The sequence below is a fragment of the Leuresthes tenuis genome, unplaced genomic scaffold (assembly GCF_036924035.1).
Source record: "Leuresthes tenuis unplaced genomic scaffold, fLeuTen1.0.hap1 SCAF_23, whole genome shotgun sequence".
NCBI classification, from domain to species: domain Eukaryota; kingdom Metazoa; phylum Chordata; class Actinopteri; order Atheriniformes; family Atherinopsidae; genus Leuresthes; species Leuresthes tenuis.
This window is the reverse complement of record NW_027325377.1, coordinates 7,602,748-7,629,403: the sequence shown is the minus strand read 5'-3', so window position 1 is coordinate 7,629,403 and position 26,656 is coordinate 7,602,748. Positions and strand designations below refer to the sequence as shown.

Here is a 26,656-nt window from a genome sequence, read left to right as displayed (position 1 = left end):
GAATACAGGGCTGTGGTAGACAACTTGGTATGAACAAAACCATCTGCAGCTTAACATGGCAAAGATTAAGGAACTGTATGTAGACTTCAGGAGGACTAGGTCACCTATGACCCAGACTGAGGTTAACAGATGCCAACAGGCTAACAAACTGATCTGCAACGACTGTACTGGACAATATATATATATATATAATATAAATATAAAATATAAAATATAGCTATTGACTAATAACCATTTGTTTTCTACCTCAAAAACAAAAATAATGGCCATTTTGGGATTATTAAAGTATCATTCATTCATTCATTCAAAATAATGATATTTTTACAAATATTTTGCCGTTTTTTTCTACCTATCTAAGTCAATGCTTTAATCTTATGTAAAGCACTTTGAATTGTTTTGTACATGAAATGTGCTATACAAATAAATTTGACTTGACTTGACTATCACAATTTGGTTCATCAGTCTTTTCTGAATTGGGATTATAGTTCAACCAACATTTCCAGGTTTTGCAAATTGCCTTTCTTGTTTAAACATCTAATTTATGCATTCCTAAAACAGGGCGACAACTGATTTACCTTTGTTGTTTAACATAGATTCATAATTTAAATAAGAAGAAAATTCAAAATCTGCCTCTGTAAAAACCTTTCGACTCTAATGTGCCATCAGAAAGAATTTTAATCCAGGCTTTGTCAGTTTTATAGATTTCTCTGTTTGAATTTCATACATATTGATAAGATATATTTAAACATATGATGCCAAACTTTTGCATCCAAACATAACATTTATCAAATAAAAAGCTTTACTCTTTTTTTTCCAGTGGGGGCGATGTTTTAACTTAAAGTTAGTTTGTCAACTACCAATAAAATTCAAAGAAGACCGAACCGACCAATCGTGTGACAGCAACATCACAAAGTTGTTTAGATTGAAACATTAAGTCGAAACATAGAAAGCCATTCCCAATTAAATACGGCAATTTGTAGTTCATCTGTAGGTTATCAACGACGGTTATGAATAGTTACTGTTTGTAAGGAAATATTACATTAATGTTTGGAGTAAACATATCTTGCAGTGCTTGTTTGCTAGCATTAATGTTTAACGCTAGCTCCAGCGTTAACGCTTTAAGTCTGTATTTCTGTATAAGTTGTTTTCGACGAGGTTTTTTCTCAGCAGTAACTCTGAATTTTGCTTCATATGATATGTCACTTGGTTTCTAAGCGACGAATACGCTGGGTTCTAAGATGGAGGTGGCTGTTAAAGGTAAATTAATTGTAACATGAAGCAAACTAAATATGACTAATGTGCCAGCAGCAGGGAAAGTATGAGTTTAGATGTGGTAAAGTGTAGGACTTTCCTCCGGAGCTCTGTACTTGTAAGGGTTCCAAAGTCTTTGTCTCCTCTCAACGCTAAACTTGAAGGAGTAAAAATTCTTGTTTAAGTTTACTAAAATGGAATCTTGCTCTGGAGGGGGAAAAAAGTCTAAACAAAGTAAAGTATTAGTTGGTAAATACACCTTTTTGAAGATATGTGAAGGAGGAATGACAACTAGGTCTGAACTAAAGACAGACTCGTATTTAAAAGGACTGTCCCAGTGCTGTCATTTGTATTGTGATAGCACCACTGAATGTTTTTTTTTTTTTTTTCCAGGGAAGGCCAAGAGGAAGCACTTGAATGCACAGGAATGTGATGAACTGGGACAAAGTGTCGAGGGCACAGGCACCCTCACCCAACCCCACACATCCAACCAGGGGCTGGATAACCGTAACCCTAATTGGGGACTGCACCCCAGGACACCCACAAAGCGACGGAAGTCGGGTAATCGAAAGCATGTATATGCTAAGTAACTGAGGTCCTCAGCAGTCAGCTGGTCTACAGTCTGGCGTGGGAGTTTTCCTACAAGCTCTTGCTTATTCAGAAGCACCCATCTTAGCCCAAAATACTCACACTTACCCTGTCACTTTTCCTCACACCACACTTTAATTTTGTCACTCTTCAAAGAAACTAATTGATGAAGCGATTGCACTCATAAAAGAGGACTGGCAGTGCACAGGGAGATGAGGCAGAGCAGCCCATTAGCAGTTAGCAGACTATCTGGGGAAAGTGATCAATCATCCATCCATTTTCTATACCCACTTATTCCAATTCAGGTGAATTCCCATCATCCAAAAACATGCATGTTTTGTGCATGCATGTGCAGCCCATGCTCAATCATAAATCTGTCATTTTTGAAGATGACAGTGAATGCTGAGAATTGCAACCTTCAGAATTAATGTTACTTAATTCAGTTGAAGTCAAGTTATGTTATGAGGCATAACATGGTTTTATAAGAACAGTTTTTATTTGGTTGACCGTGGTCTCGTAGCCTGAAACTTGCAGCCATTTTAGGCTAGAGCCTGATTTTATAAATTAGATTTGAATTCTGAAAGAACCATTAATTTCCTGCTCTTGTCCACTTTCATATATACTGTCATCGATGCATCAGTGACTTTAAATCACACCCTGAATAAAAAAAATAATAATTCAAACCACAACAGGTCACTGACTCTTGTGTAAAACTAATCCTTTTTTTTTTGGTAATTCTGGGTCAGGATCTCTATTGTTTGCTCCCACATTTCAGAAAAAATAAGCAGGGTCATGAGGAAAAATACTCTTTTTAGCCAGCGTTAAAGACCCCAATGATGGGTTCTTGGAGCCATCCCAACCGATAAGTTGAACTGCCCTTATTGTCAAAACATTTAAGGAAACTGCAGTACAATGCATTACTCTTGAACCAATCCACATTTCTTTGTATAGTGCCAATAAAATAGGAAATAGGTAAAGTGATTAACTAGGAACTGCGTAGGCATGAATGCAAATGCAGCATATGATTCAACTTTGGTTCTCACTTCTTCTTTTGTCCTCCACTTGTTCAGTTTCCTTAGCTACCATGTGCTAATAGCTCCTCGGGAATCACTTTGCTGGTGCAAAATACTGTTTTAAATTTGTCAAAGTAAGTTCTCTTTGGGATAGAGGGAAATTATTGTTGACTGCAGCGTGTGGTTAAGACGGCCCAGAAGATTGTTAGACACCGTCTCCACACCTTAGATGACATCCGGGGTTAGAGACATTTTTAAGGACAGATCACACCCATGCCACCATCGAGTTGAACTGCAGCCCTTTGGGTGGCGCTAGCAGTCCATTCAGACCAGGACAAACAGATTCAAGACAGTTTCGTCCCAGGAGCCATAACCCTGTTAAATGCAAACATGCTTACTTTGTGAGGCAATATTCAGATTAAATTGTGGGCTTTACATGATGTCTTTTAATCTATGTAGTGCGTGTGTCGTGGGATGTTGTCATTGTTTTATTCTATGTGTTCCTCGCTTTTAATTACTCAGTCCAATGACAGTAAATTCTGATTCTGAACCTTTGTAGATGCAGCTGACGAAATGCAAACAATTTAAATGAGTTTTTTTGCTAAGTTGTGTGTTATTTGTAGACACGGTGTTCTTTCATCCCTTGTGTTAGGTGACCTTTTATGCTTGAATGATTCATAGGTCAGTGTTGAGTGGCTCGACAAACAAATGAAACACATTCCTCTAAAAATGGTCACGTACCAGGAATGGAATGAAAATGAGTGAAAAAGCAATCAATGTCCAAAGGAAAACTCCAAAGAAAGTCTTCCAAATATAAAGAAATGAGGGGTGTATCAATGCTCAAAGTAAAGCTTTTAACTCTTAATTAATATTGTAAATTTCACTGTATAATCCTGCATTAAACTGTGTTGGTTGTTTTGTATACTTTGCATGTAATCTGTGTCCAGAGTTCCCTAATATGAGCTCACATGCTCAGATTTAATTTATAACAGCACCCATTTAAACAATATATAATCTTTTTCTAGTTGTTTTTTTATAGTCATTGCACACACAATACATATGAGAGAGCAAAGTATCGGTCTAAGTAGATTTTGAATGATTCATCTGAATCTCTATTTTCTCTTATCCATCTTGGTTCCAGCAGCGTTTGCCTCAGGAAGTCCTTCTGGTCATCAGAAGGCCATCAACAGCTTCTTCTCCGTGACAAAAGTCATCAGTTCCAGTCCACAAAAATCTTTGCCCTCTACGTCCACATTACCCAAAAAGGGAGCAGGAGTTGTGGAAGAGGATGATGATGATGATGATGTTAGCCTCTTGGCGGTCCCGTTTGCTCCAGAGCCCGAGGAAGAGGAGGACGAGATTGATGACGATAGTCTTTTAGGTGCTGACTTGGCTCCAGAGTTTGAGGCAGAGAAGAAGCCCTTCGGCCACTCTTGCCATTTAGCTGTTGCCGTGGCACCCAAGCGTGAGGAAGAGGAGGACCGGGAGGTAGATTATTTGGAAGGAATGACAGCAGAGATGTTTGGGGATGATGAGGAGTTTGACGATTGGGGCATTCACAGCGAAGAGGAAGAGGTGGAGCCCCTTCCTGATGCCCACTATGGACTCCTGGGCAGCAGCAACGTGTTGTTGGAACCTCAGGGCCGCATGGATGACCTTCCAGAGGAGGTGCTGAGGCAAGTGCTGTGTCTGGTCCCCGCTCAGGACCTCTATCGCAACATGAGCCTCGTCTGCCATCGCTGGAGGAATATCATTCAGGATCCCAAGGTTGGAAAGACGGTGTTACAAGTTCAAGCACAAATATTAACAGCGTTGCGTGGGAGATGATGCCGATGTGCAGTGACTTAAAATCAGTTATTGCATGTTATGTTGATGTGTTCCACTTCACAGTTTGTGCCGTTCAAGAAGCAATACTACCGCTACATGATGAGAGAAGAGCAGGCGGTGCAGGAGGTCCTCTCCACTCTGAAGACAAGTGGGATAACAGGTCCCGGGTCCTCGGAGCACAGCATACGAAACCTTGTTGTGTAAGTCTCAGAGTCCCAGAGTTTCAGTGTTCGACTATTTAATTCCTAACCAAAACGTGTGCGAGGGTTGGTGTAACTTTTCAAATGCGTTTGCTTTGATTAGTTTAATGGCTCGGCACAAGGTGGGAGAGCGAGTGAGGCCAGAGGACGTTTTGGAACGTGTGAAGAAACATCGTCTTTTTCCTCAGGCTGAAGCCTCCATCAGATTACGCATTCCTTCTATTCAGAAGTCTCACCATCTTGGTATTGAGGTGTGACTTACACATGCAAATATCTCTTTGACCATATAAGGGCTTCACAGTGTGTGCGTGACATCTATCGCCTGTGTTTGATCTCCAGGGTCCTAACCCGTATGCTGTCATGGCCGTCATATTGATCCTCAGTGAGAGTGTCGGGGATGTGCAGACCTTGGTTTCTCTGCTCAGTGGCTGTATGACACGAACATCCATCACAGAGTACCTCAGCCACATGGCTATGATGCTGCTGGCGTTAGAGAGGAACAAGGTTAAGATCAGCAGCAGGTAAGATCTGCAAGTGTTAGGATTTCTGTTCAGGCGTCATTGTGGTCAGCCTGCCTGTGATTTTCTCCTTTTGATGTGCAGGTCACATTACAACGTCTACTACATACTTCACCTGTTGGAGAATGGTCCCTTTTCCGTCGGCTCCGGCCAGAACGGGTGAGGTCAACGCTACAGTAGCAGCACTGTAACACGCTATGATTCTCTGGCTTTTACAGGATTTCGAGGTTTAAGAACTGTTCTCTGAGAGTTCTGTTCCTAAATGTTGTAAAGTTACATTACAAAAGGTTCTCAGTATTTTGTTGTGGACAAAAAAATAAAACCAATCAAAGTCCAGGGTTGAACAGCAATAAAGAGCAGCTAATTATCACTGATTAAATCACAAATCCAGCTGCAGAGAAAACTCTTTTTAAATGACTTGTTAAAGGTGTTTGTGTGTGTTTATTTGTGCTTGTGGCAGGCAACCCAAGATTCACCTCACACGAGAACAGCAGCAGATTCTCAGTCACAACATCCAGGACAGTCACGTGATCAAAATAATAGCTTTTGCAGGTACCCTGATTTTGTTATGTCGTTTAGAACAGTTGAAGTAAAATGATCCGTTTCTTTTCTCTTTCAAACTGCTGAAATTAGCTTTTGGATGTAGTGTGCGTTTTCTCAGTCCCAGTGGAGTCTGTGTGACGTGGGCCAGTGTTAGATGAGTGCTCTTTGCGTCATTGCTTCAGTGTAATAATCCCGTGTGACGCAGGTACAGGTAAGACGACCACGCTGGTGAAGTATGCCGAGCAGCGACCACACCTCCGCTTCCTGTATGTTGCTTTCAACCACTCTGTGGCTTCCGAGGCTCGCCGCGTCTTCCCCAGCAACGTTGACTGCAAAACTGTCCACTCTTTAGCCTATAATGACATTGGGAGGAGGTGAGAACTTTAAGCCTCATCTGTAAGACAAATCTTTGAGGATTTTTTTTACAGTATTGAGTATTTTGAGTACCGGTATTATGTTCTGAAATCTCATCACTTGTCCTACTTCTGTGATCTTTTCAGATATAGAATGCACGAAAAGCTAACCTTTAACACGAAGCCATTTGCCATCAACTCGGTTCTGCCCTCTGGACGCGGTGGCTTCACCAAGGCCAAAGTGGTTGCAACGACTCTCAACACCTTCATGGCTTCAGCAGACCCCGGCATCAGCACCATACATGTCCCCGACTTCTACACAGTCAAAGACAGCTTCAGGGAACTTATAGATGAAGATGATAAATGGGTATTTTAAACATTTTAAACTCTTGTACCACTGATACTGAAAGTGAATAACTGATGATCAAAGCAGTTTCAGTGCTGGAGCATGAGATAGAGCCAGTTTTAGGTTGGTTCTTGTATTAATATGTTCCTTTCAAGGTCCTTTCAGTCCATGTGCAATCCTTTTTTTTCATTGTGAATTCCCAGTTATTCGTACAAGATGCAAAGATGATCTGGAATAAAATGAAGAATGTCAAAGAGAAATCAAAACACGCCTTTTACATGACCCACGACGGTAAGCCAACTGTGAATAGATGAGTCAAAGTAGTTCTGGTGGAATATAGAAGGTAATGCAGCACAGATGATGAGAGGAGCATTTGGTTTACAGGTTACCTGAAATTGTGGCAGCTCCAAAACCCAAAGCCTTGCTTGTCCGACCGCTACGATGCACTCTTCATTGACGAGGCTCAGGACTGCACCCCCGGTACTGCAACAGTCGGCCTTCTGTAGCGCGGTGCAGTATGTAGGAAAGCGTCGCTGTTGAGCTTTATGGGTTTTAACGGTGCCTTCTTGTAGCGATCATGGACGTGATGCTGTCTCAGAGCTGCGGGAAAATCCTGGTTGGAGATCCCCACCAGCAGATCTACACCTTCAGAGGAGCCGTCAATGCCTTGCACGTCCAGAACCACACTCACATCTTCTACCTTACCCAGGTAAACCCAAATACTCAGCAGATTTTTCAACAGAATGAGTTGCAGTCGGAAAAATCAGGGAAATGTAAGGAAATGTAAGCATCTGATATGGATTTTCACAGGAGCCATCTGTGAATTCTTTGCTCCAAGCACCTAAAAGTTTCAGGAAATTTGCATTTTATTATAGAAAGATGTGTATAAAAAGTGTGATAATTAGTCTTAATGCCAGTTGGAACATGAGCCGTTTGTCCAATCAGAGAACTGTTGTCTTTAAAGACTGTTAAAACTTATTTGACCAAGTTGTTTGTGGCTGTGTCTTATTCTAAATGTCACATTTCTGTACAAAAGACGGAAAAACTCCCAGCACCGCGTTGTTCTTGTTTGGAAACTCAACCTCCGTGGCGTTCATGTATTCCCTCAGAGTTTTCGATTCGGAGCGGAGATCGCTTATGTGGGCGCCACCATCCTTAGAGTTTGCAAGAAAGTTCAGAAGATTCTCGTAGGAGGAAAGCAGAAAGGTAAACGCAAGCAGCGACGGTGCAAGAAACTGTAAGGATTATGCACTTTGACTGATTTTACTGTGCACTCTGCAGGCGGGGTGTGTGACGAAGCTGCCGACAGGGCAGTGAGCGCGATGAAGACGGGTGTGACTCAGAACCGAGGGAAGATTAGCATCTTATCAAGATGTAACGTTGGAGTCTTCGCCGAGGCAGTTCGTCTCACAGACGCCAACCCAAACTGCCGGATTCACTTCATTGGGGTGAATACACACCTACGCCCACAGACATAAAAAGTTTTAGATGTATTTCACATCATTATTAGACTGCTGGGCCACTTTTATTTCGATGTGGATGGATGCTACCGCATGTCCCGTGTTTAAGACCGTAAACTTCTCCTGCAGGGTGTCCAAAACATTGGGCTCACCAAGATCATGGACATCTACCACCTGATGACTCTGACGGAGATCAAGCCTAAGTGTAAGACTTGTACAGAACCTACGCACACGTTGCTTATCCTAGATAAATGTGTAATCTCATGCTCTTTGAGATTTCTCGTCATTTATGTGCTATCTGAAGTCTGCTTTACATGGTTAAAATTCCTAAACGGCTGCGAACTGTTAAATTACCAGCAACCCGAGGTGAGCTTCACGGGTACTTTCACATGAAAGGTTTGGATTACAGAAACTCACATTTGGTAAAACTTATGTTTGCTCAAACTGGTAGATAAATGATGAAAGTTTTCTCTTGTAAAAAGCTCAGTCATATCCTTCCAATCGGGAACAGAAAAGTATTTTTATTAGTATTAAGTATTTTTCTTCTTGTGAAACGATGGACTAACTGTGATTACGTAAGAACCTCTTAATTGGCTGAGAAAAGGCCAAACTGCCCAGCAGTATAAATATTTCCATATTTTGCATGTTTCTTAAAACCAATCCCGATCTCCACCAAACCTCCCCCTGAAGACCAAACTCAAACTGTCCACAAAGTGTGTGGAAGTTTGGTTCAGTAGTCTTTTGCTACAACATCCGTCCCAGGTGAGCGAGCTGTAAAACATCCCAGTTTTCAGGCTGCGCTTCAGCCTCTCCTGGCTTTTCTCTCACTGTCTCACAGTTGGTATTTTTGGATTAGACCAGCGGAGTTGTGAGTCAGTCAGTTTGCAGTATGAGGGAGTTTTGGTTGAGAAAATATTGACAAAGTAAATAACAGTCCGATTGAAAAAGGAACGCAGTGTAAAAATCCCCGCTCACGCGGATGTCTGCCTAGTGCAGGTAAAACCGATGACTCACAGGGGCTTCACGACCCCACTCCTCCATAAAATCAGTGTGAAAAACATCCTGGGGTGCAGTGGTGAAGAAGTTAGCTTGTTCTTTGTCTGCATCTATAAAGATAAGAGATTGAACTTTGAAACAAACTGATACTCTGACATGTTTAGATTGAGTTCATATGTCAAACCACTGTGGGGCTGCTGTAAATGTTGCATTGGACCTAAAAAGAACGTTGACTCCACTCTGCCCTCAGTGATAAAGGACCCCCTGATTCGGTGCTTTTCAATGAAGAAAGAGGATCGCTTTGGCACCTTCAAGAGATACGTCTCACAAACCGAAGACAAGGAGTTGGATGGAAAACTGAGCATCGTGGAGAAATACCAAAAGCGCATCCCGGAACTGGTCAAGCGCCTGAACGGTCGCTCTGAAAACGACTTGCGGAAAGCAGGTATGCAAGCATGTATGTTGGAATGTAGATCTGAGCTTTTTACAGCAATCGGGAGAAATCTCTTTCTCTTGAAAGGCTTTTGCTTATTAATGAAAGACTCTTAGCTAAATTACTCCTACAAGAGTCACCACATGTGACACAGAAATTACATGCTTACAAAAGCATATCATATACTTACCCCCCCCCCCCCAGGTTTTACTAACATCTGTGCAGCTTTGCCGTCACATTGAAAAGTCATTTTTTTAAATGCCAGAATTGATTTTCTTTTCTTTTTTTCTTTTCTTCCAGATTTCATAGTTGGAACTGTTCACAAAGCCAAAGGCCTCGAGTTTGACACCGTGATCGTCAATGCCGACTTTTCCTCTGTCCCCTCTTCCGGACACAACCTGCACCATCACAATCGTGACTTCTCGTTCGGTGGGATTTGTCTCTTAATGTAGACCAACATTTGCTTTCTCTTTCCCTTTGCTTGCCCTGTTTTTACACCAAGCTTCCTGGTGTTGGAAAACATGTCCTGCTTGTTAGAGTTGTTGTCGGTGGATTGATAAAGTCTGTCTTTTCTCTGTATAGATAAAATTCCTTCCGATGAGTGGAATCTGATATATGTGGCGGTGACTCGTGCCAAGACCTCTGTGGTCATCACTAAGAACATCCTCCGCATCCTTACAGTGGCAGGGGTAAGATTTCGTCACCCCAGCACACACTTATCATGCAGGACTCCAGACGGTAACTAGTTAGTTGCCTTTGACAGCCATTTCTTGAGTATTATACCATCTTTACCATTTTTATACGATCGAGGTTGAATTGACTTTAGAATTGAATGAGGAAAACCACAAATGACCAGCTGAAAACTTAATGAAGAATATTAACTAACGAGCTAAATGGATGTTGCACAAGGCAGACAAAACATAAAGCTGGAAGCATTAACTGAACCCGACTGTGTGTGTTCTGATAAAACAAAACTACTCCAGACGATAAACGGTGGGATTCTAATTATTAACATTTCTTCTTCTAATAATTACAGAAACTCAGTTACTTGGAGGTTACATTGCCTGATTTAAAGACTGGGTTTTCGTGTGTTAAGTTTTATGAATCGGTGTAAAGTTTAAAACTAATGTCAAATTCTCAGGTCAACCCCGCATTCATGAGCACTTTTCAAGGGATGCTTCAGGAAGCAAAGCGAGTTTTTCCGTTCCAGTATTTATTTCAGATTGTCTGTGTATTACCAGGAAATCTTGAAATGTAGTTAACGTGAAAATGTGCATTAACGTTGTTTTTTTGGGGGGAGAAGCACCGGTGCTGCTTATTGAAAAATTTGTTTGATTGTCACATATTCAGCACAATCTTTTGGTTTTTTTTTCTAAATGCTTTTGCACCACAACATTTTCTTAAGGACCCCTACTGGAGGTAGTACCTTTCATGCAAGGGATTTGAAGCCAGATCTCCCACATGAAAGGTGGCAGTCGTACCACTACACTATCCAGTATGCACGTTTATGCACGGCCCTCTCAAGGGACCCACCTCGGCATTTCAATCGATCGATTGCCAACGAAATCACGAGTGCTACTCGATGTAAGGTGCTTTAAAAACACATGCACTGCGCACAACCACGTACGCACCCATTTGTGCAAACAGTACGGGCTTTAAATGACCTATAGCGTGTCCTGGAGGGCAGGAGGTGGAACAGATGGTGACCTGGAAGAGTGCAGCCACTGGTGATGGCTGAGGCCCTGCTGGGGTTAGCGGGCGTTGACGATCTGTTCCAAAGATCGTAGAGAACAGCAGATGATTTTCTGTGCCGTGTTTATTTGCCCCTTTGTAGATCCTTATCTTATGTTATCTTATCATACCATACCATATAGTTATGTCATACGCCAGGACTGGACTCTCACGGGCAAAACTGTGAAAGGTCACCAGTAGCCGTTCATTTCGTCCGTGTCTTTTTCTCGGGAAATTGAGCCTTTTTCACCGTGAAAGAGTTAAGAGTGCTTCCTTAAATCAACGACAACTTATTTTGTGTCATCTCCCACGATATCAGCCCAACTACCGCTGTGTCATCTGCAAGTTTCAGGATTGCGGTTGTTGCATAGACAGCTGAACAGTCGGCACAGTGCGGGGTTCATGGTGATGGTCGAGGAGAGACGGAGACAAGTTTAGCAGGCTGTGGGTGTTTAGTTAGAAAGTCCTTTATCCGGTCGTATATGTTGATGGAGAAGCCAAGGCCAGACAGTGTGATCAGTGTGTTTGGAATGATGGCATTAAATGCAGAGCTAAAGTCGATGAAAAGCATGCTTATGGTGCATAGTTCCCACTATGCTCCAGGTGCTTCAGGGCTAGTGCAGTAGCATAATTTGTAGATCTGCAAGTACACTGATGTTGGTCAAAGTCTGGGGAGGAGACTGGTGTGAAGCTGTTTTAGTACCAGCCTCTCAAAACGCTTCATAATCTAACTGGTCTGTAATCGTTTAAACTGTTGGTGATGGATGCCTTGGGACTGGGATGATGACCTTGGATTTCAGGCAGGTTGGAACTTTAGCTTGTCCTCGTGAACGACTGAAGGGGTTTGTAAAAACAGTTGGTCAGCACAATTTTTGAGTACCTTCCCAGGTGCCCCATCAGCCTTTTCTCAGGTTCACTGATCCGAGCGTTCCTCCTGTAGAGAGAGTACACAGGAGCCAGCTGTTTGTGACCCAAAACACAACACAGCCATGCATGATGTGACACTCTGCTCGTGGGGCATCTGTGGAGGTGTGCATGGTGCTACTGCTCTTGTAGTTAATGATGTGCTGAATGCGCTGCCTTGAGACGTTGTTTGTCAAATTTCATCTCGTAGGCCCGTTTTGACAGTCGATCTGTGATCTGACGCCGCCTGCCTTTCCTCACAGAGCTGACAGTGATTTGCTGCTATGTTTTGGGATCATTGTGCTGTTGCACAACCCGGTTTCAGTTGTCGGACAGATGGCCTCGTATCAGACTCTTTTGTACACAGAGGAGTTCATAGTCCCGAGGTCTGGTATACAAAGTAGGTTCAACATATCTGCACAAGTCTAAATATCTACAAAATACAAATGAGTCTGCAGTTTAGAGAGTGTTTGCTGAGCTCAAGGAGCCACTGCAGCTGCCTGAGTGACAGGAAACAGGGCCCCAACTGAAGTGCTGTGAGTGGAAACGATGGAAAGGATCATAAAACTCCTTCATGAAGGTAATTCAGCTCAGAGTGTGAAAAAGATGTTTTCCTCAGCCAGCTGTGTCCAAAATTTGGACAAACCAAATGGGAAGATTGTAAAAGGGAAACCTCCAGATCGATCAAACCTTTTTTCATTAATGAACAATCAGATGACTTGATATTTGATACTGGCAGATGATTTGACTGATCAAATCAAATATTTGTGTCAGGAATTTGCTGCAAAGCAACAAAGCTGCTGGAGCCAAAGCGGTGAATGCTAACTTAATTTTAGGAGTTTTTCTCGTCTAGTTTACAACTTAAAGCGCAACTTTTATACTACAAACGCACACTCAAGCAGCACTTCATATTCTGTACAGTATTACAGGCTGTGCAGGGCTTGGTTTCTATACCCACATTCTTTAGAATTGAACAAGGATGTTCTGTGTGACATGGCTGTATAATCCAAAGCAATATAAACCTCGCTTGTGTTTTAGTCTCTTGGGAGAGAAAAGCTTAACAAATTTTGAAGGAACCAAGCTGTGAGATATTTTCTTCTTCTTGTTGCTGTCATACAAGTTGTACAAATGATATGTGGTTGTATTCTCTGGACAGTCCAGAGAAGAGAAACACCTGCTGTAGTTGGAGCTGCAGTCCAGCAGATGGACATGATGTGTGACCACAAAGGAGAGTCTGGGAACAAAGCAAATCATCCAGAGGATGCCAAAATTGTTTGGTTCCGTTCAAACTGTTTCTATTTCCCAGATGGTGCACATTCAGTTGTCAGAAAGCTCTTTGTTCATAACAAAAGAATCTTAGGAAAACTGGAGTAGATGTTAAACGGGGATTTTTGTGTTAGTGTCCTGTGGGGATGGTCTCCAAGGAGACGGGGTGGACTAAATCACAAGGAGTCTCTGTTTATCTACACTCAGCACACTTTGTGTTTCTGTCTACTTCCATTTTGAGGCCAAGAATGAGATACATTGTTGAAGAATAAGAGTAAGAATCCACTGGGTGCTTTTAATGGAATAAATTCTGCTTCGGTGAGAGAGGCTCTGCAAGCTTTTACTGTCAAGCCATAAAGCTTTGAAATCACTTCCATGTGGACTCCCGTAGATGCTGATTCTATGGCTTCTCAGCAAGAATGACATTCTTCCTTAAACATTAGCTGTACAGAAAAAGATGTGCGTTTGCTAAATTGAACACAGACATTGCTTTGAAGCATTTTTCTCCAAACACATGGCTTGGTGGGGGAAAAAAAAAGGACACATTTTAGCCTTTATTACAGCATGCACTCACCTTGGCATTATTTCAGTAAGTTTCTGCAATATTACAACACTCCTTTCCATGCAGAGTTGTTTTTACCCATGATCTTGTAGTGATGACGGCGAGTCAGACTGCAGCGCTAAACTAAGATTCTCAGTGGAGTTGAGATTTGAACTCTGTGGCGTTCAGTCCATGAGCGAAAATAAAGCTCGGTTCTTGCGCCTCCTGATTTTTTTTTTTCTAACTTGGCGCTAATTACGGGAGTGGCATATTTGGAAAAACCAGAGCAGGTTTTACACAGTAACACTCAATACAATGCATAAAAGAATTGATTTTCCATTACAAGGCTAACAATTTGGCCCTTTCTGAGACAGTAGCATCTTTTCCATGATGTGGATGTGTCTGACGTGGTTGTTTAAGGAATTAGAAGCTGCTGACTGTATCAGTCAACTTGTTTCCAGCTGAAACATTCAAGTAACTGCAGTATTTTACAATGAAAAGTTTCTACCTGTGTTTCGTTAAATCCAGGTGGTGACTTTTTTCTTTGGGCCAGGCAGTGTAGATCAGATGTTTATGAAGCACATTTTATTGCAAATGATACCTTCTGCTCAAAACTCTACATTGAAAATGTAGTTCAACGTTTAAAACTCACTGCTTGAAGAAAAATATCCTTTTTATTTCCATTTATTATCCATATTATTTGTCTTCTCCACCTCACTTCATCACCTTCCCGCTATTTCCAGGAATACTTCCTGAAGTCACAGATGTCCAGTTCCTTGGCGGCTGGCAGGGACCCCCTCCCATGCTCCATCTCCAACTGTCCTAACTGCATCACACAGGGCTCAGCGTTCATCATGTCCAGAGAACAGATGCAATGTGTAAGAAATGTCAGACCCTAAAGATGTATAGCACAGTCTGATGCTTCCAAATGCTGTTAAATGCTCTATGAAGCTCAGATTTTGCCATTACTGAATCTTTCTTTTGTCTTTGCTCAGTCCGATTTTCAGACTTCCGGCGGGCCGCTGTGCGAGAGGTGCGTCTGGATGCGAATCGGGCCCACCGCCTTTCTCATGACGGACGACGTGCTCTCAATGGCCGAGATACCGGAAAGACTCGACCCACCTATCCACCACCCGTTTTTTGTGGAGCTGTTTTTCTGACAGTATGGGTCTTTAAGGACCTGAAAACAAAACTGTCCTCTTTGGTGAAAAAGAGCAGGTGACGCACCAGCAGGATATATTTAAAAAAAGAAATGGGATATGTGTTTGGTCACAGAACCAGGGTCTCAGACTGAGCAGTGTTGTTTACTTTTCTCTCTAAAGATGTTTTTTTTTTTTTAAAAGAAAAATTTCATGTTTCACGGTAATTGCCTGTATGTTCTCGTCAAACCTGTAGAGTTTAAAATGTAACCGGGGAGCTCTGTGTCTGACAACTGGACATATTCTCTACCTTTGGTTTCAGAGGTTTCTTTCATCAATCAAACTTGGAAGTTAGTATTTTTGTTTTAAGAAATCATTTCAAGAGTTTTTAATAAAAGAGTGGCACATTTGTACTACTATCCGCATTGTGTTTCATGCATGCAGTTCATTAATGACTGCACAAGGGTGTACTGAAGGCTTTTTGAGCCAAACAGCTGCTACTAATTTGCCCCCTTTCCCCATCTCAGGAATTCTGTCAAGCAACAATTTTAGCCAAGAAGAACATGCATGTGGCCAGCAGGAAGAAGGCAGGAAATGCCACAGGAAATCTTTAGGATGAGCAGATGTTTCTCTTTCCTTAGTAATGAGGTTTTTTGAGGAGATTAAGACAGTGTGTCACCAATAGGTGAGGAACATTGTGGGAAGTTGGGCAGCTACAACACACATCATTCGCAGTCCTTATTGAGTTTGCAGTTACATTAAGGGAAAAAAAAAAAGACCCAAGATAAGATCACGATTATTCCTTTAAGGCCTTATTTTCCAAACTCCATTTTCAGAAAAGATTGCGAGTTTGCCTGACTGATTGTCAGTGCCTCTCTTGTCTGGCTTAATTTCACCTAGAAAATATAAACACATCTAAAATTTGATGGCAGCAATCACTGAGGCACACATAATTATGTTTACCTTTGTGTTTCATCACCATTCCTTTTAATTCTGCTTTTTAATCTTTTGGGGAATTAAGGGTACAAATATTTGGAGTTCTGCAAGATAAATCTTTACAGTCTTGCTGAATACAAGATTTCCGTTTCTCAGCAGTCAATGGTCGTCTGATTCTTCTTGTCATGATGCTTCATTTGTCTTCAATAGGAGAAAGATCTGCACTCCAGGTATGTCTCGCCCAAAAAAAAAAAAAGATCTATACAACTCTGTGTCAACGGTACCCTCAAACATATGCAAGGTCTATGACATGTCTCACACCACAGACTCAGAGGAAACAAAGCCATTTCCTTAGTGGGTTTTCCACAAATCAAAGAGTCCTCAAACATATATGAATGGTATTTCCATTTTGAAAATTTCAATAAACTCCAAATATGTCCTAAGCTAGATTTTGCTTTGTGCCTGTAGAGAACCATGTTGAGAATGATGAGAACAGAGGAATTCCAATTGATTTAAATTACTATGGTTTCAATAACTATTAATGTTAATAATAACCATGTTGATAACTGAAAATGAAATTATTTAATCTCAAAGTAAGCTTTAGTAGTAACAAAGGGAAAACGAGCTACGTGGAGAAATTAGCACAAGCTAGGTGAGGTAGTAGCTGGGTAATCTTACTCAACAGAAGCTATAGCACCTTCAGAGATGGTAATCACTCCATTTTGAGGCCAAACAGTACCATATTGAGCAAATAACTTTGTATATGCTTGAGTAATACAATACCAATGACGTGAAACCTAATATTCAGGTGATAGCTTGATGAAAAACAGGCTAACTACAATTTTCAGTAGAAAGCTTAAAGCATCCTGTTAGCATGTGGCTCTTTGGGTGTAGCTATCTAGATGATCTGCTAAAACCACGAATGCAGTGGAGATAGATTGAAATTGCATCAAACAGATATTTATTTGTTCATTTATATTTAGTCATGAGAAAATTTGACATTTCACATTTATATCAGTCACATTCTCCAAACAAAAAAACACTCATCAGTTCTCAACAATAAAACCTTTTTTTCCTCTCCTACAGTCAACCCATTAAAATATATTCATAATTTATTTCTTATAGTTCCTATGTGGTGATACAATATTTTCAGTAAGGTAAAATTGATTAATAAAGCCTATTTGTATACAATTCACACTAATCAAAGTGCTGTGCAAGGGGCTATAAAAAGATCAAACTTTTCACTGACACATTTAAAACGACAATTTCCATGAAAAGGCAATGTACAATACATGTGGGTCGAACTCAAAAGAAACACAAGACTTTTTACGATAACAAAGACAGATATTGCCACTTTTGTTCTGTTTAAGGTTTCTGGGCCTGGCTCATATTTTCAAGCTTATTCTAGACGAGCAAAATAAAATCAACAAAGAAAGCGGTAAAGTTTGGTTTTATGCATCTATGGGGATATGGGAATGACAAATGATACTAACAGCTAGTATGATTTGGGACATCCAATATGCAGACCACCACATGGGTTTAGATGGTGAAACACACACTATCCTGTCTGATGATCTCTGGCTCCTTTCGATTCCCATTCAAGTAAATTTTATCCCACTCATCCTTCCACAAGTCATTTGACAAGTTTATAAATCCATGATGATTATTGTTTTTTTAAAATTCTTTGGAGCAGCAATTAATTCCCCACCGACGGTACTGCTGGGTTTTCTCTCTTTTCAATTAGTCTAATTTTAGTTTCCTCTTCATTCATACCAATTTAGGGCTCCTTTAAACCAAACCACCGACAGGAATCGACAGGGTAAAAGGCCAAAACTTGGATTTCTCATGTTGTAAGCATCTCTGCCAGCATCTAGCATTTGAACACACAGAAATCATGTCCAACTGCCAGTTATCATGTGCCATCTACACCTGTTCATAAGATGCACCGATGAAAAAACATTAAGAAAACTGTGTTTGCAGAAAATTCCTCATTCAGTCATCATAGAGGCATATGGCTAGTGAGAACTTTATTGTGGAGGTGGCTTTGGCATTGCTTGGTCTGCTGGTTGTGGAAGTAGATAAGAAGAGATCCTAAGAGCTTAATTAACTGGCTTTTCTTGGTTCTTCAAGAAAGAACATCTGAAAGGCTTTTTCAGTTCTGATAGATGGGGGATTGATATGGTCATCGGTCTGAACCGATGAACACAATGGTACAGGCCAGCTGTTCACAAACCGATGGGTGACATCACAAGGGCTTTGTATATTTAAAAATATTTCCTCCATTAACACCCCATTGCTCCTCTGTGGCAGTTCGAAGTCACGGGGTACATATTCTGCATCTCCAGCTCCGTTGTACGATTCATGGGTTGCAGTTCATCTACCTTCTGCTGCTGACAGTTCCTATGGACCCTTCTGAGATATAAAGACAACAGTCATGAGCAAGACTGGTTATAACCACCAAAATGACAGTGATTCCTGATGGATAACCATCTTCATTCGTCTTACCTTCGATACATACAAAGGGTGAGGCCAGTCAAAGCACAGATCATGATCACAACTGACAAACTGATGGCCGCTGCTTTCACATTTGTTTCTTACGAAAGAAAAAAAACATGGTCAATTTCCCTTTTTGCTCCTGATTCTCTGTTTGCCCACAGAAAACGGGCTAAAACAGTATTGCAGAAATAATTACCTAATTCACAATGAAACATAGAAAACATAAATTGTTGAAAGTGACACATTTTGCTCATCTTGAATTCGATGCCAGCAATGCATCTAAAAGTTGATACTGATACCGCATCCCGCATTGCCCACAATGTGTTTTTCACTTTTAAGACACCTTGGATTAAAGCTTCTCCTAATTTACTACAATGTAAAACGAAGAGCACCTTAGAGAGGCAGTCTCTTCGGTAAGGATGGGCAGAGGTTCAGAATCTGAAAAAAAATGATGAATAATGTTCCTCAACATAAGATCTTCACACACTTTGAATATTCCATCATATACAGTAGATGATATCAAAATATTGAGAAAATCTGGAGACATCTTTATGTGAAGGAGCATAAGGCCTTGTTATCAGCGCTTAGTTCAGCCTGCCAGCAGCTTAGAACTTTCACTAACTGAAAACACCTGGTGCATTATGAAATGCAAAATACATCAAAGAAGACCCAGGACTGTTGAGCAGCTGGGATAATAGAGCACACAAGAATAGGACCATCAGAACATTTCTCTCCCAAAGGTCCAAAAACTGTTCCTCAGTTCCTCCAAGTTTATAGGCTGTTGTTAAAAGAGTAGGCATTGCTGCACAGTGGTAAATATGGCCTTGTCCGAACTTTCTTGTTAGATGAGTTGCTCCCATCAAATACCAGATAAGCACATATTTTTTATGAAAAAAGTCAAATGTGTCACTTTCAACATTTGATATCTATTCTACAGCCCTGGTGGTCTGTTTGGAGCATGCTTAGGCACCCCTAAATTTGATAAAGCAGCTATAGAAAATGGATGGATGGATGTGTTCTACATTTTATTGTGTATAAAATATTGTTTTGTGACATCTTCATTGACATTTTACAAAGCGTCCAAACTTTTTTTCTACATATATGTAAAAAACTACTGAAGCTGAAGAAAAATAAAGGAGTAATAAACTTTTTACAAATTTCAACAGTGTAATAATATAGGTGAAGATGAAATTACCGAAGTGGGGTGCTGGGGCTGAGAAGCCCCCAGAGGAGGTTGGCGAGAGCATGGAGCTCTTTATTGTGCAGGTGTTTACTGTGGTCACTGTTAATGCACAAAAAAAATAGACATATTGGGAGGAACCCCAGTTAAAGACGGTGTAAAGTGAATTCAGTCATTTTCTTCTAAACATATTAAATAGGTAACAAAAGTGTTTCTCAACAATGTGTAAAAAGCATTTCAACCATTCAGATTGGAATTGTGGAGCTAGGCTTCACAAACTACAAACTGTGTTTCAACATTTCTGTGTCAGGATTTAATGGGCGGGTGTATAATCACCGCCGCGGTGTTTAGCATAAACCCGCCGTTGCTGCTGTAGCAGTATAAATACTTTTAGCGCATTAGCCTCGATGGTTTTCCTGCTCGGTCTCGAGTCTCAGATAGCATAGCACAGTAGTTTGCAGCTAGCTGGCTAACTAACTGACTAACTAACTCACAACTGTAATTAACTCGTCATTCCTCCTCGTTTGTGCATCTTCCCTGGATGCCACAGTGTCCAGGGGTACTGTGGAAAGTTAGTAATCACCACCACCCGTCTCTGCAATGTCCACTTTACCCCCGATAGTTTCACCAACTATCACCAGGTAAAGTCTGGATTCCTGAACAGTCCGTTGAGGCTGTTCTGGCTTACGTCCTCTCATCCTGCCAGCAGCAGGTGCCATCATCACCACCACCGGCATTATGTGCCCATCAGAGAGTGTAAGCAACGTCATGTGCTTACAATACTGTACATTTTGGCAATTAAATGTATTTTGTCAGAGTCAGTGTCTGTCTCTGATGGCTCAAACATGTAGGGCTGGGTCACTGCGATGCTGTTGTTAACTCTAGCGTCCACGGCTACTGTTGCTACGTTACACGGAGGCGGCCCCCCTCCCGCATGTGGGCGTGGTTCCAGCGCCTTCAGCGGACACGCCCCCGCAGTCCTGGAGCTGAGAGTACTGCTCATTTTTACCTGATTTTGATACCTAATTTCATAAACTTATCGTTATTTTTAATCATTCAAATTTGGCTGGGTGGTTAATAACACTTTCTTCTATAGTCTGACAAACTAAAAACATATTTATTTTCACTTTACACAGTCTTTAAAGCTTGAATCCTTTGCACCACTTTGAGGCTTCAAAGCATAACTAACCAGTGCTTTTCACAGCTGTGGTTAAATGTTTTTGCTAACTTATTTTTTAACAAATTTCAACTTATGTGATCTTTGCAGTGTTTTTATGCAAGGTGGATGCTTGAACCTTTACCTTGTGGCGTCGGCTCCACACTGTTTGTCCCTCCAGAAGTGGACACTGAGGTGCTCACGCTCCAGACCACAGTAGTGGAAGTTTCTGCTGATAAAAGAACTGTACTTTAGTAATATTTCCAAAGTAAGACTTGGTCTCCCACTGGTGTAACTTCTTTTACCATCACCACTATTTCTAGCACCACTATTAGAGAAAACAAACTCATACTGTTATTTGGACAATCATGGCATAATGTTTCATGCATTGACATTCTTCAGTTAACACTGAAGAATCTTTCATCAGTGAGCAACGTACTTTGGTTATTTGGCAACATGCCATGCACCCACTAATATAAATGCACAATTTTGTTAGTATTTTCACACTGTTTAATACCACTCCACATTCTGTTAGTCTCAATTGCTGTACAGCGATTTATTAGTTTCTCTTCTCCCTTTACCACCGCCACTACTACCAGCTGTGAGCCTTTGTAAGATTATGAATTACACCTGCCCGTTTCTTGCTAAAATATGTCAAAATGTCATTAGAGAACTCTATAACATCGTTTCTTATATCATTATTTGTGTATTTGATCATTTTAACTTCAAATCACGCTGTACTTTTATAAGTGGGAAGACCTCCTATAACGTTCTGCAGTGGAGCTGAAGAAGCCTCTGACTGACACACATTAATTCAACACAGCGTTATGTAGAGGGTGAGCAGTATTGTCCTTTATATCTATCAACTTCAACAGCGTTCCTCTAAAATCAGATGATTGTGTGTCTGATTCAGCACTACACTGGAACCTGCCATTACAATAACAAACCTCACCTATTTAAGCAGCTTTTCTTAAAAATGTCCTCTGAAAACCTAAATGGACCTGGTCACTTAACTGAGCTACTTTTCTTATCCCAGCAGACAGACACAAGAGTGAGGTCGACTTATTGACTGAAATATGTCAGTTGACCCAATGCTAAATGGCAATTTGTCCCCTTTCACCTTGTTTGTATTCGGCAACAGTTTTGTTAATGGCACATTGGCACCAAGCTGAACAGTGAATTGGACAGCTTCACAGCTGTGCTCATTAAGTAAGTTCTGTACGTTTTACTGTTTCACAAGAGATGCCCCTCATTCCTTGTGACTATTTTTTGCTGATATAATTTAATTCTTAATCTGTGTTCCAGCGTCTTCTGCTAGTTCCAAGCCAAAACCAAGGATGAGAACTGTGGAGCATGTACTGAAGCTATTTTGGGAGTAGTTTATTGCATAAATGCAGGAGTAAAAAAACACCCAGGTGCATTGTTTGGGTGTGGTAGTCCGGCTTGAAGTAACTGAGGCATGGAATAGAGCAATTTAAACTGGTCAGAAATGAAAAGTTTTGTTTTTTTTGTAGCAATAACTTAGCTATTTTTTTCACAATTGTCTTTGAGCAATTTACCTAGTATTTATTTTGTTAGAATTTGTTTTTCTCTCACATTCATGCAGAAAAAAAAAACTCACTGACTGTAGAGGTAACGATGGAGCCATGATAAATATCGCTGCGACTCTCTGCAAAATCAGGCCATCAAGAATCATAAATAGATAAGCAAAAATATGGCTTTGCATGGCTGTTTTATTCTTAAATATTCCTAAAAATAAAACATATACAGGAGTAATCTAAGTGTGTTTGCACTTACCACACAAAACATACACATGGCAAATAAAATATCTATACATGCACAAGAAAGTCTTTAATACTGCAAAACAACATTATAGCTCGCACTATATTACTTTGGATTCATATAATCGGATACTTACCAGTGCTATTCGGTGGATTTGTTGTGATTTTTGGATCAGCTGAAACATAAGTGAAGACAATTAATTGAAGATGATTGAGCTAAAAAAGCAGCTGATTCAATATGAGCCAGCAGGTCAACTAAAGAACAATAATACAGCTCAAGTTCGTTGGTCAAGCAGTTCACAAGCATTAGGACAGCCTCCGGATATTGAGCGTAACAAGTTCACAACTCCATCTGATGTGCAACTAACTGTGTCTTTTTGCCTGCTGAGCACTGTCCATAGTCCCGTGAGTGTAGTTTCCAAGCTCAAGCTATGCTCATCATAGACATGGCAAAAAGGTCTTACAACAACAACAGTCCACCTGTTTTTGGCTATTTTTCTTTGACGAAACAGCAAGCACAGGATTTCACTGTATGCTGATGACACACCCCTCTATGCTTAGAATTTGTTCAATAACTCCCAATGAAGTAGTTTTCACTTGAATGGAAACAAATGTTTTCTCACCTACGTAGCATTATTTTTTACATTTCTTTTATGTTTCTTTGCATTATAAAGGATTGCTCAATGGACCATTTCCACAAACTGAATCTGTCACTGTTACCTGTGGTTGTTCATGCCACACAGAGCCAAGCTGTGATTTTTCATGATCATATTGTGATTTTCATGCCCTTGACTTAAGAAATATATCACAAAGCACATCATATGTCAGGTCACTCTGTTTTCTTCACAGCAATACAGTTGAACGATTAAGAAATGTTTTTTACAGTCAAAGAATGTTGCGTTGCTATAGATACTATAAAATCAGAGCTCTTCTTGAGACACTGCTGGGATAGAAGAGTGACTGTTTTCATTCCTTCATTCCTGTGCTGATAGCTTTGTGTAGGTCATCTCGGGCATCTAATCAAACCAACTCCATCTATATCTACAGTAGTTATCTGCTAGTTGTTGCAAGTCTCTTGAGGACAATGTTCAGTTTTTTTAGCTCTCCTATAGCTGCAAGTAGCCGCATAACAGTAGCTATGTGCTAAGAGAGCAATAGTACGCGTTTGTTCATTCATTCTTCTTAAAGTATTGGTGAAATAAAGACAGATAATGCCTTGTTTAGAGGCTGCATCGTCCCTACCCTGTTCACTATGTTATATGGATATACTCCGATCACGAGTTATCTAAATAGCTCCCGAAGGATGCCAACTTTCGCCAAATTGTTCTCAGTGAGTAGATAAACGAAATAAGGTCTAGGTTTAAAAATACCGGAGTTCCCCTTTAAGAACCTGTGGATCTGAGCTTTTTCTTTTTCTTTTTTTTTTTACAAAGGCAGTTATTGACCTACTGTAACACCGTTCAAAGTGAATTTGCGAAAGACAAAAAAGCAAACAATAAAACAGAATATGGATTTCTTACGTATACACTCGAGTTTAAATGTGGTCCACACCACACTTCCATTACTGTTCATGCACTTGATGAGATTTGATGTCCCCGCTTTCCTCACGTAATGCTCGATGCAAGTATAGCGGAAACTGGAGTTTATGTGGTGGCAGACTTGCGGTGGAGGTATTGTTAGAGGCCTTTCGGGGATGTGCGGACACGGACAGGGGGCTGAAAAAAAAATAAATAAATAAATCAGCATATGACAGAATCACAACATAGCTGCAGAGATGCACAAAACGATTGATGGATCGATTTAATTTGGTCTTGGGACTGAAGTTGGACATTTTAAACACTGTGAAGCTTTTAATGTTTGCATTTCTTTGGCACCTTATTGATAGGTAACACATGAAATCAATATGTTATTGTTGGTTCTTACGTTATACTCAAACCTGCTTAGATCAATCTAGATTAATCATGAAGTCTATCTGTTACATTTTCTAATAAAAATCAATGATCCAACAAACAGAAGAGGCTCTCTAATCTCACTTTGTTGGATTATACACAAGTTCATAGGTCTGTGTTGTTATTATATTGCTATTGTTAGAGTTTGGGTATACGCTATCTAAAACTGTCACAGTTCACAGAAGTCTTGAGCAAAGTGTGTATTCTTCATAAGCAAGTCAAGTAACTGATCAAATAAACACACAAAAAAAGCACATTTCTCTGCAATGATTCTGTGTGGGTCTCATGAAAAGCGGATGAGCGTGGTTTGCTCTTACCACTGCTAGAGAATCGCACGCACCAGAGCAGAGAAAAGGTCTTTGTGCAGTTTACCTAGTATTTCTTTTGTTAGAATTATTTTTTTCTCTTACATTCACCCTCTCTGCAAAATCAGGCCATCAAGAATCACAGGGTCTCTGAGTCAAATTTAAGACATTTGAAGACTTTTTTAAGACCATAATGAATACAATTTAAGACCCATTTCACAACCATACTGGCAAAAAAGTACAAAAGGCATGAAGGAAACTCGGAGGCCGGAATTAGGATTTTAATTATTTTTTTTTTACAGCTCTTTCACATTGGAATACAAAATGCTTAACCTAACTAAAAATACCAGATGCCTCTCTATTGTGAACTAATATTTGTTCTACTGTTAACTTTGGAGATGAGCCCCCCTCATTTTTTAATTGTAACACTTATATGTAAACAAAGTGATGAAGAAGTGGCTTGTGAATGGCCATATTAACGGAGACATGAAAATACAGTAATTACAGTAACGGTAACGTTAGGTGACGTGGTGCACAGTCACGTGATTTTACATTGTGTACTAACATCATCACGTTTCTCATCAATTGCATGCGTGTGTTAGTGCATGTAACGTATTGAACAGAAACGTATGTAACACGCACGCCAACACACCGGGGCGCACGCACAACACACTAACCAGCTGTGCTCGATAAGTTCTGACCGGGATGCACAGGTACTTTAGTTCCGTTTTGTTCTTATGTTGTAGCGTCCTAAAAATCGAATTAATTAAAATCAAGACTGAAGTTTATGCATTTGTTTGAAATAAAAGTAACGTTAATACATTTAACGTATTTAAGACATTTTATGAAATTTGGCAATTCATGAAATTTTAGGATAAATTTAGACATTTAAGGCCTTAAATTCAAATGATTGGATTTTAGACATTTTAAGGCTTTTTAATACCCCGCGGATACTAAATAGATAAGCAAAATCTGGCTTTGCATGGCTGTTTTATTCTTACATATTCCTAAAAATAAAACATTCAGGATTAATCTAAGTGTGTTTGCACTTACCACACACAAAACATACACATAGCAAGTAAAATATCTATATATGCACAAGAAAGTCTTTAATACTGCAAAACAACATTATAGCTAACACTATATAATTTTGGATTCATATAAACGGATACTTATATTGCTATTTTGTGGATTTTGTGATTTTTTAATCAGCTAAATATAAGTGAAGACGTGTCATCAGTTTAATAATCAGTTTAATCTGTGCTCTACTAAAATGATTGAGCTAAAAAAAACAGCTGATTCAACATGAACCAAAGAACAACTAAAGAATAACAATACAACAACTGTGTACAGCTGTGTATTATTCTTAAGCAAGTCAAGTAACTGATCAAATAAACACACACAAAGCACATTTCTTTGCAGTGTTTTTGTGTGGGTCTCATGAAAAGCGGATGAGCGTGGTTTGCTCTTACCACCGCTGGAGAGTCGCGCGCACCCGAGCAGATAAACCATCATAAGGCAGAAAAATAAGATGAAACATGTTCGGTCCATCTTACAGCTCCGTAGTCAATTAAAACATGCTTGCCGTATAATCCTAAAGCAGTAACGACCATCGTTACTTCACGCCACAGTGAGATGCCGTCACCCACACTTTCGTTTTTAAAAAATTTTAATCACACCCTTATTGTAGCAAACGATCCGCCTTTCACCATAAACGCGTAACAACACCGGAAGACGTCGTGATG

At 40.3% G+C, this 26,656-nt stretch overlaps 2 protein-coding genes across 5 annotated transcripts; one reads left to right on the top strand and one right to left on the bottom strand.

Moving 5' to 3' along the window:
• The first annotated feature begins 970 nt into the window (after positions 1-970).
• Positions 971-15,658, top strand: fbxo18 (F-box DNA helicase 1). Of its 2 annotated transcripts, none has more exons than XM_072377553.1 (21): positions 971-1,257; positions 1,645-1,812; positions 3,997-4,619; positions 4,743-4,879; positions 4,983-5,130; positions 5,219-5,400; positions 5,482-5,556; positions 5,858-5,949; positions 6,146-6,314; positions 6,441-6,660; positions 6,843-6,930; positions 7,024-7,119; positions 7,212-7,348; positions 7,749-7,845; positions 7,921-8,087; positions 8,229-8,304; positions 9,346-9,540; positions 9,829-9,957; positions 10,111-10,217; positions 14,713-14,847; positions 14,965-15,658. In XM_072377553.1, exons 1-21 carry the CDS (start codon positions 1,239-1,241, stop codon positions 15,127-15,129), a joined length of 3,225 nt encoding a protein of 1,074 aa, XP_072233654.1. In that variant the 5' UTR covers positions 971-1,238; the 3' UTR covers positions 15,130-15,658. The 2 variants fall into 2 exon arrangements, with proteins under 2 accessions (XP_072233654.1, XP_072233653.1); XM_072377552.1 differs by having other exon boundaries at positions 3,994-4,619.
• Positions 15,659-17,488: 1,830 nt separating this feature from the next.
• Positions 17,489-26,620, bottom strand: il15ra (interleukin 15 receptor subunit alpha). 3 transcript variants are annotated; one of them, XM_072377704.1, is made up of 8 exons: positions 26,384-26,620; positions 24,178-24,372; positions 22,795-22,833; positions 22,502-22,545; positions 21,022-21,105; positions 19,736-19,822; positions 18,550-18,637; positions 18,362-18,456 (listed from the first exon to the last, which is right to left on the bottom strand). In XM_072377704.1, exons 2-8 carry the CDS (start codon positions 24,217-24,219, stop codon positions 18,445-18,447), a joined length of 396 nt encoding a protein of 131 aa, XP_072233805.1. In that variant the 5' UTR covers positions 24,220-24,372; positions 26,384-26,620; the 3' UTR covers positions 18,362-18,444. The 3 variants fall into 3 exon arrangements, with proteins under 3 accessions (XP_072233804.1, XP_072233805.1, XP_072233806.1); XM_072377705.1 differs by having other exon boundaries at positions 18,362-18,453; XM_072377703.1 differs by lacking the exon at positions 22,502-22,545 and having other exon boundaries at positions 17,489-18,456; positions 21,022-21,108; positions 26,384-26,614.
• Positions 26,621-26,656: the final 36 nt, after the last annotated feature.